The 9,087-nt window shown below is 43.7% G+C and overlaps 2 protein-coding genes across 6 annotated transcripts in view; both read left to right on the top strand.

Moving 5' to 3' along the window:
• The first annotated feature begins 1,397 nt into the window (after positions 1-1,397).
• Positions 1,398-5,829, top strand: rbm44 (RNA binding motif protein 44). Of its 4 annotated transcripts, none has more exons than XM_020621719.1 (12): positions 1,398-1,586; positions 2,050-2,213; positions 2,626-3,178; positions 3,253-3,311; positions 3,411-3,584; positions 3,691-3,856; positions 3,974-4,008; positions 4,098-4,176; positions 4,297-4,360; positions 4,491-4,595; positions 4,675-4,742; positions 5,148-5,829. In XM_020621719.1, the coding sequence occupies exons 1-12, from the start codon at positions 1,407-1,409 to the stop codon at positions 5,430-5,432; spliced, it is 1,932 nt and encodes a 643-aa protein (XP_020477375.1). In that variant the 5' UTR covers positions 1,398-1,406; the 3' UTR covers positions 5,433-5,829. The 4 variants fall into 4 exon arrangements, 2 of the variants coding, with proteins under 2 accessions (XP_020477375.1, XP_020477374.1); XM_020621718.1 differs by having other exon boundaries at positions 4,488-4,595; XR_002276732.1 differs by lacking the exon at positions 5,148-5,829 and having other exon boundaries at positions 4,297-4,392.
• Positions 5,830-6,220: 391 nt separating this feature from the next.
• The window catches only part of itgb5 (integrin, beta 5), a 51,761-nt gene continuing 48,894 nt past the window's right edge, over positions 6,221-9,087 (top strand). The window contains exons 1-4 of one of the 2 annotated variants that reach the window (XM_020621716.1): positions 6,221-6,844; positions 7,372-7,457; positions 7,684-7,891; positions 8,041-8,290. In XM_020621716.1, the coding sequence (XP_020477372.1) occupies positions 6,766-6,844; positions 7,372-7,457; positions 7,684-7,891; positions 8,041-8,290 (623 nt within the window). In that variant the 5' untranslated portion in view covers positions 6,221-6,765. Of the gene's footprint in view, positions 6,845-6,888; positions 6,925-7,371; positions 7,458-7,683; positions 7,892-8,040; positions 8,291-9,087 lie in introns of those variants that run through there. The other variant, XM_020621717.1, reaches the window with a different exon arrangement.

Raw genomic sequence — 9,087 nt, 5'->3', positions numbered from 1 at the left:
ACTGCTTAATATCTGGCCATGAAATCTGTTACTGCCCTCACTAACTATCGGAGCTGAGTTTAAGCTCTGTATTTCATCTTGTTTCATATACGGTATGTAAGTGTCTGTTAATATGGGAGGGCAATTGGCCAAATGGGAGTAAAAGTCGTATGTAATTTTTCTCTCTTAGATGGAGGAGGACTTCACCAGTTTATGCAAAGACATTCTGCCTTAGAGCTGTCTAGGCATCATGTTTCTGTGAGGCGTAAGTCTCTTAAGGTGCTCAGCTTTTATTGACAAATGTGTATTGATAAGGACAAAATATCATTTACAATCACTGCAGATAAAACTGGAAATTACAGCTCTGTTCAGCCGACTGTGACATCTGACAAACACAAGTGTGTCTCACAGTAAATGCTGTGAATTGATAACACAATACATCAAATGGAGCTGTGATTGATTTCTGAAACTGTTGTCTTCTCAGATCTAAAATATCCGGAGCAAAGACCTGCACGTGTGGTAATATGTAAATTTTTAGCACTGCCAGTGATGCCCATAATTTTTCTTATTTAGATGTCTTTTAAAAGAGAAAACTGAGATTTTAAAGGCATTCAGGTTTTTTACACTAGTCTGTCACAGGCAGTGGTATGGATAGGTCAACAGCTGTTGAAGCTCAGGTTACACGTACCGCGGATGGGGAGTGAGTCATGAGCTTGTCAAACTGAGACCTGAGTTAACTCTTTAAATTAAAACACAGCAAACAGAAGCTTTGTGTGTTCACCGCCCACTGCTCTTTCAATTACCCAGCGTCTGAATCGCTACCAGTGAGTAGCACAAAACACCCTGTGTCACGAAATGGACTCAATCTCATTTCACACAAGTTTTTGTAGAGCCAGGTTCTCAAACTGAACAGAAACAGAAATCTGTTATAGTGAACTGTGACAAGTATACAGCTGCCATCCAGTGGAAGAATTGTTGTCTTTGCATTGTACTGCCTGGATGACTAAATGTAGAAATAATTGAAAAACATTTGTCTAGGACTCGGCTTAATCCTTGTCTGGGAGTCAATTTCCTAGTCAAACGAGGCTAATAAGATTTTTATTAAATTACTGTTTCTTTGTTCCTCGTTCAAGGAATGCCCCATACATATTTAGAGCAGGGGAAGCTGGTCAATAACGGGAAGGACAATTTCATAATGCCTGGCTGTAGAAACAGCAGGGATGGACCACAGCTACGTGAGGAGCTCTGTCAAAACTTCCACACAGCTCCCAACAGTCCCAGAACACAGGAACCAGCCTATCACAATGCTCACAGAGTGAGGGTTTAAACACTTGTCTGCATGTTTAAAAATGGCAGCTAAAGTTCTAACATTGGTGTAGTCTTCTGCTGTTGTATATGTGCAGTTCACTTTGTTCCTCGTTCAAGGAATGCCCCATACATATTTAGAGCAGGGGAAGCTGGTCAATAACGGGACGGACAATTTCATAATGCCTGGCTGCAGAAACAGCAGGGATGGACCACAGCTACGTGAGGAGCTCTGTCAAAACTTCCACACAGCTCCCAACAGTCCCAGAACACAGGAACCAGCCTATCACAATGCTCACAGAGTGAGGGTTTAAACACTTGTCTGCATGTTTAAAAATGGCAGCTAAAGTTCTAACATTGGTGTAGTCTTCTGCTGTTGTATATGTGCAGTTCACTTTTTTTGGTAAAAAGATGAATCATACAGGATTTTTTTTTTAGGGTTTACCACTGTCCCAGCTGAATAAAGAAAGTTCGGCATGGCAGGTGGCCAGCAGTGCAGCTGTGTGCAGGGACCCAGCAGCCCTGGAAAGCTTCTGCCCGGACATGGAGCTGGAGAGATGCAGACAGGAAGAGAGAGGAAACCCTGAGCTTACCAGCTACAGGCCAGTGACGCAGAGCCAGCCTGCGAACTGCAGCTTTTTAAACAACAACATCTTTTTAAAATGAACATTTCAAATATGTATATCTGGAGATTATAAATCATCATTGTAATTTATCACTGCAAAAACTAGTCTAAAACTCCAAGGTAAACCATTTTTTTTTAAGGGTTTACCACTGTCCCAGCTGAATAAAGAAAGTTCAGCATGGCAGGTGGCCAGCAGTGCAGCTGTGTGCAGGGACCCAGCAGCCCTGGCAAGCTTCTGCCCGGACATGGAGCTGGAGAGATGCAGACAGGAAGAGAGAGGAAACCCTGAGCTTACCAGCTACAGGCCAGTGACGCAGAGCCAGCCTGCGAACTGCAGCTTTTTAAACAACAACATCTTTTTAAAATGAACATTTCAAATATGTATATCTGGAGATTATAAATCATCATTGTAATTTATCACTGCAAAAACTAGTCTAAAACTCCAAGGTAAACCAAACCAAACCATACTACAAAAGATATTTTTGATACATCTTAATGCCACAGCTTTTGTGGCTTTAAATGGCTTTTAATTTCTAAAGTTAATACATAACAAACTTGGATCTTTTAAATTTGGCATCACAGGACAGGGTTTCGATTTGATTTGTGGTGTGAATGCACATCTTTGGTGAAAGTATTTAATGTCTGTTGCTTTGTGTTTTCGTCTGTTTGTAAGATTAATTCCTATTGATATGAGCATTGATTGTTTTGTGTTACAGGTCAGAAAGGCCATACACTGGAAACAAGTCTCCTCCTGAGTACTGCAGCTTTTACAGCACCCACATGGATGCTACCGAGTACAATGATAGAAGCGATGTTCAGTCTGAGTCGGATCTGCTCGACTGCACTTTCAGCCCAGTGGAGATGAGCAACACAAAGGAAGGCTGTCAGGATGATATGGTCTATGCTAATGAGCACACTGTATATAATGCTGAAGCTAGCTTAAGCTTAGAAGATGAGAGTGACAACTTTCACAGCATAATGGAGGACGACAAGAGCATCCTAGTCTGTCTGCCAAGTAATGGTGTGAAAGCACATAACAGTGAGATTCAGTCAGGTCCAGTCACCACTGACGGTGAAACACTGGCAGCCAAGATGAACACTGCAGAAAAATACACCTCCCCTATGTCCTGCGTGCCCGTCTGTGACATTATGGTTGGGACTGAGCTGGTACCGTGTGCATCAGTTTCTACCCAAACCGATGATCCAGAAACAGTTGACAAGCACATCGTCACTGAAGTCCACATGGCAGATCTAGACTATCTCACTGGGGTAAGGTTGAAACCAAACAGCTGCCATTAGTAGTTGCCCCAGCAAAACATTAAATGACCCGTTTAAAATTTCAGGAACTTATAAAACTCAAGAAGGTTCAAGAGGAGCTGCGAGAAAAGGAGAAAATGAAAAGGTAACATGTCAGATACAGACAGTCCTGCATTAAATGTGTTCACAGGAATTTCTTCTGCAGTTATAGGACTAATATTTAATTATGTTATTATTTTGTCAGTTCTGGGTGTAGATTGAGAAAGGGGTGTGACTGTGTCCAGCGGGCTCAGCGGGCAGAGCTGTGCCTCCTGGCCCTGCAGTACAGCATGTGCAGGCAGCACTGCTGGAGACTCTACTATGCCTCTGCTGAGGCAGACCAACTCACCCCAGTGTGTGGAGACGCATATCAGAATCGGTAACCTCTGTTTCATGGTATCAGTTAATGGTAGTCAAACCTTATTATCCAAGTAGGTGTTTCTAATGCAGCTGCTGTTTACTTGTGTTGTTCCCTATCTCTGTAGGCCAATGGACCATCCTGCAAACATGTTAAGTGTTCTGAAAAAACTGGACTCTGACTATAATGGGATGAGGGAAAAGATCCTTCAAGGGGTTCCCCTGGAGCATCTTAATCCTCTGTCTGTTGATTCTTGGAAGATCACCATAGCAGCTAGTTACATCCCTGCACAGGTGTGACTCGGCCTGCTAAGCCAGTAAATACTTAAAACCATTTGATTGATAGGCGAGTTCATATATTTTAACCACAGCTGAAGCAATAATGGTCTAATAATCTGTTGTCTCTGTTAGATCATTGGTGATGTGCGGGGAAGTGTTTCCTCTTGGTATGTTAGCATATACATGTGTGATTGGACTCAGTTTAGCAGACTGGGAGCTTTGCAGACACTGTAATGTTGTCTTGTGTGATCCTAAGGAGCTCCAAGGAGCCACAGAAGGACAGAACCGAGAAGAGCAGTGGATGTCCTGATAATGAAAGCACAAAGGGCTGCCAGGTATGCCCGCACACTGAGACGTCACAGAAGAGTACTACTAATAAAAATTCCATGAGCAGCTTGGTGTTGCTTTATTACTGCTAATTGGGTTGAACAGCTCTGGTGTTTGACTCATTTCAGAGAAAGGCTAAACAAGCCAAGGAGAACAGTGATCCAAGGAGGGCAGTCACTTGTGTCCCCCAGGGTACGGGTGTTAACCATGGTGCACATAAGCTGGTAGATGAGCAGACACATAAGCTAAAAGACCTCTCATTGTAAATAGTTGCCTGAAGTAGTTTAAGTTAGAGGTGTGTCATTCTTGGTGTGGGCAGCAGCTGCATGCAAAGAGCTCGACATCAGCGAGGTGTGGTACGATGCTGTAGAAGATGTGGAGCCAGAACGTGCTGAGACAGGACCGGACCTAAATGTCAGGACCTATGGTAAAACACTAATGCTGCTTAAGTGGAGATTTTGAATAAATTCTGAATCAGATCCTTAGTGGTGAATTTGTAACTGCAGAGCGAACCACTGACCAGGACAAGACCTCAGCACTCTGTGTTTCCAGTGTACCCAGTAATGCGATGGAGGTGAGTGTGTTTCTGCTACTGACTACTCCAAAATGACCATATGTTTATGAGAATAACTGTAGCTGTCATATAATTAAATAATACATATTGGAAATTTTACATATCAGTTCAGTTTTGTAATGAGCCTTCATTTTAAATGCCAGTGAATTGTATGGTGCTGTTGTAGCCAGCAGAGGGCAGGACAGCCTTTAACAAACACTGTCAGAAGGATGATGTGCATTAGTCGCAATCTCAACAACACACTTGTAGATGATTATTCATTTTTCATAATCCTGTTTATATTTTATGCTTGATGTTGATGAAATTTCCTGTTCCTCCTTTTGCCAATAGACATGTATTCTCTGTCCTGTGTAGTTGATAACTTGTAGCCCAAGCATCAAGAACAGGAAGATGAGTCCTGTGTAGTTGATAACTTGTAGCCCCAGCATCAAGAACAGGAAGATGGTCTGCATCTCGCCCACAGCAAAAGGAACTTGTGTGCCCCAGCACTACGGCACCATGGGCGGCTTTGACACCCTGATGGCAGAGCTGACAAAGCATCACCCAGATGTTGGGAGGCAGCGGATTGTGGATGCTCTGGTGGAACTGAGGGCCAAGCACCATGGCATCCTCAGCAGCTTGCCCCTCAGGACTATTAGGGAGATGATGTCAGAGCTTCTGACCAGGCAGGCAAGCAGCTCACAGTTGTGAGAAAGCAGTGCTCTGTGCTTAAAAATATTTGAAAGTTATTGGTTAGAATAAAATCGAACCCCTCTAGTTCTTATTTACAACTTAATTGTTTTAATGAGGAGGAGCAGTTGATCTAAAAGAAGTCTGATGTTATCTTCATATGAGGAAGTCCAGAGTCTTAAAATGTTGTTAGGAAACAACAGGTACAGTTTAACACGGTGTGTTCCCAGGTAGCACCAGATTGTAACTGAGTGCAGGGTTTATTTTAGTTTCAAAAGTTGATAGATTTCAGTGTTAAAGGTTTCGCCTAGTGCTGTCTGGCAGTTTAATTTCTTCTAAAATTGTGTTTAATGTTGCATGCAGTTGTTTGTGCAGCAGCTTTTGTTTGTTTTCTGCCAATAAAAGTCTGACTGCAATATTCCCTTCTCTGCAGCTTTATTCTATTCTAATGCGAGTCCCTCTTTGAGTTTGATTCCAGGGCTTTATATTGCTCATGAAACCTGAAATGCTGAACTTTCAGTTAAGGAGAAAAGAAAGGCAGGAGGAGACTGGCTGCCTCTGAGCCACAGCTTGGGGTGCATTTGGTCAGTGGTGGATAGGCAACTGTTGGATGGTTGTAAATATGAGCATCTTGGTGGTTCATGGTGAATGCTAGTGTAAGAACAAGGAGAATGGCCGAAACAAGCCATAGCCCTCAGCAGTTACCGGACCGGTCCATGGGCGCCACCACTAGATGACTGTGCGCAACCTCAACATGGTACACACCGTTCAACCGAATAAGGAACGGGTTAATATAATCCTGAGTTGGGAATGGGCGGGGATTCCAGTTTGGACGTGTTCTGGATAAACCCAGCAAGCAACGTTCAACTGTGTTAAAGAAAAACACTGAAGGACTTGCATGCAATTATTTGTTTAGGTATTGTATCGTCGTTGTGCATGTGAGCGCTTCGAACTGGGAAGTGCCACGAAATTGGCAGGAGCTTTTGGAGTTGCTGTCGGCGATGGGTGAAGTAGTTAAGACGTGGAAGGCTGCAGGAGCGTCCGAGCAGAGAAACTCAACAGACTGGAGTTCAGGAAGTAGATCAACGGGACAGTGTGGAATGTTCGCTTCCTGGGAAATCTGAAACAATGGGAAAGTGTCCGTCCGCACACGGACCCTTCATCCTGAGCCGCCAATAGGCGCCTCGGCGGAGCTGACATGGTCTAGACATACACTACTGTTGTGGTGTGCACGGATTGACTGGACTAGATCCAATGAAAACTCGGATGAGAAAGTGATACATTGGCGCCTACTCGGATCGAAATTCAAATCTGGTATTTCACTAAGCGTTGATTAAACACGCCAAGTGACACCATGCGGAGCCCGGGGACGCGGATGTGGCGAGTGGCTCTGTGTTGCGTGCTTATGGAAACATTTGTGCACATTGCCAGAGGTAGGACAAAGCAGTCTTGTCTGATTTGCATTCAATCGCCGGTTGCCACTTGCTTGTTGGTGCAGCAGCCGTATCACCCAGTGAGTCGGTGTTTGGAGCAAACATTCGGAGCTACTGTAATCCGATAGCACATGGCGGCGAGAACACAATATTCAGTTGGCTCTGGGTAGTAGAGAATATTTGTCTCGCACTCATATCACCCTCTTTGGAACGAATAAAGAAACGATATCCTTTGAATACAGGCTACCATACACACGTACACCTTAAGCCTCATGTTATTTATAAAATGCCACCACACTGACGGAACAGGAAAAACAAACATCTGCGCGGACGTTTCTGTTTTGTCCAGCCGCAGACTGAATGAACCACAGAGCTGAATGGACATCCCTAAGGATACCCGCAAAAACTAAAATGTGTTGGATTGCAGCACAGTGGTTTTCGCTTTTTGGTCTTTATGGAAGTTCCCCGTTTCAGGCACTGTGCTGTACCCTTTATTCATGATCTTTTCCCCACCCTGTTTGTTTCAGGTCTCAACATTTGTACGAGTGGCAGTGCTACCTCTTGCGAAGAATGCCTTCTGATTCATCCCAGCTGTGCCTGGTGCGCACAAGAGGTATGGTTGTTTTCAAGACTCAAACACTGATATGGAGCTGTATGGTGGTATTAGGGTGCATATGAGTGTAGGCTACGTTCAGCTCGCTCTGGATGGTAGGAGTCTGCAGTTTCTATAGAACTGAAATAATAAATGTTGCCCACATGTGCATTATATTTAAACCCTTCGCCATTTTAATGGTTTACAATAGTGAGTAACGCAGCGTTTGTGGCTTTCCGTCCTTTAGGATTTTGGGAAGGGGTGGACTGTGACATCCCGGTGTGATTTTAGTCAGAACTTGCAAAAGAGGGGCTGTGAAGCGCGGTTCATTGAATACCCCACCAGCAGCATGTCTATTCTTCAGAACACGCCCTTGAGTTCTAAAGGGTCTGGGTCGGCCCAGTACGATGTTACTCAGATTATGCCTCAGAGGGTCTCTCTCAGTCTGCGACCAGGTAGGTGTTACAAACATGTAGAGGCAGTGCTTTTAATTGCATATGCATGACAAAACGTTTCCCTAAAGATAATACAAAGATTCTTTTCTCAAGTATTCCATGCTGAGTGAGTGAAACGGCTAACAGATTCTTTGTACCTGCAAATCCAGGAGGGCAGACATGGTTTGGGCTGCAGGTGCGGCAGGTGGAGGACTACCCGGTGGACATCTACTACCTGATGGACCTCTCTCTCTCCATGAAAGATGATCTGGACACTATCCGTAACCTGGGCACCAAGCTGGCCTACGAGATGGGAAAGCTCACCAGCAACTTCAGGCTGGGTTTTGGGTCCTTTGTGGACAAAAACATGTCCCCGTTCTCCTACACAGCACCCAAGTATCAAGAGAATCCGTGCAGTGGGTCTGTAGTGGATTTATCACATGTTTAAATGGGATGGTGTTTTGATGGTTTTTGGATTAAAATTTTAATGGATAGATTGTATTAATATATTTTTATGCATCTAGTTTAGAAATAGTGTGATAACATACTGTGTGTCTACTAACCAATTGTAACTGTGAGGTTGAGCTTAACAGCTGTTCCTTCTCTATGTAAATGAGCCACAGAAGGTGGAAAGGAAATCCTGAAATAATTGTTTTCACCAAGCCCACTTATTCTTTTTGGCACGTTCATGAATCCTGTGTAGTCAGATATCCTGCAGTTGAAAGAATGAGCGATCTTTCACTTATGGTCAAGCAGAGTGAATAAGCTCCTGCAGTAGGTCCCGCAATCCTTTGGGTTGTTGATGTGGGGAAAACTGAAAGGGAGCGTGACAGACAGAGGGTCAGAGGCTGGAGCACTCAATGTTTTCCCCGGAGGTGAGGCAGCACTACTAACGCGCTGCCCACCATCGCGCATCACTTCCTATCTAGGTTATGGCCTTAGGTGTGTGTGTGTGTGTGTGTGTGTGTGTGTGTGTGTGTCAGTCACACAAAAATCAAATCAAATTTCTTTATATAGCACTTTAAAAACAACATCCAGCTGACCAAAGTACTTTACATGGGCAGAATAAAATTACGATAAATAACTAAAATAAAATATATAGGTTCAATACAAAAATAAAATAATAACTCAGACACACAGGTGACATACTTTCAATAAATTAGATTAAAAGGAATGCATCAGGCCCTACTGTGTATTAAAAGCCAAGTCAAATAAAT

This window comes from Monopterus albus, unplaced genomic scaffold (assembly GCF_001952655.1).
Source record: "Monopterus albus unplaced genomic scaffold, M_albus_1.0 scaffold266.1, whole genome shotgun sequence".
Classification (NCBI taxonomy): Eukaryota; Metazoa; Chordata; class Actinopteri; order Synbranchiformes; family Synbranchidae; genus Monopterus; species Monopterus albus.
The sequence above is the reverse complement of the archived record's forward strand: the minus strand, read 5'-3'. Positions and strand labels throughout refer to the sequence as shown.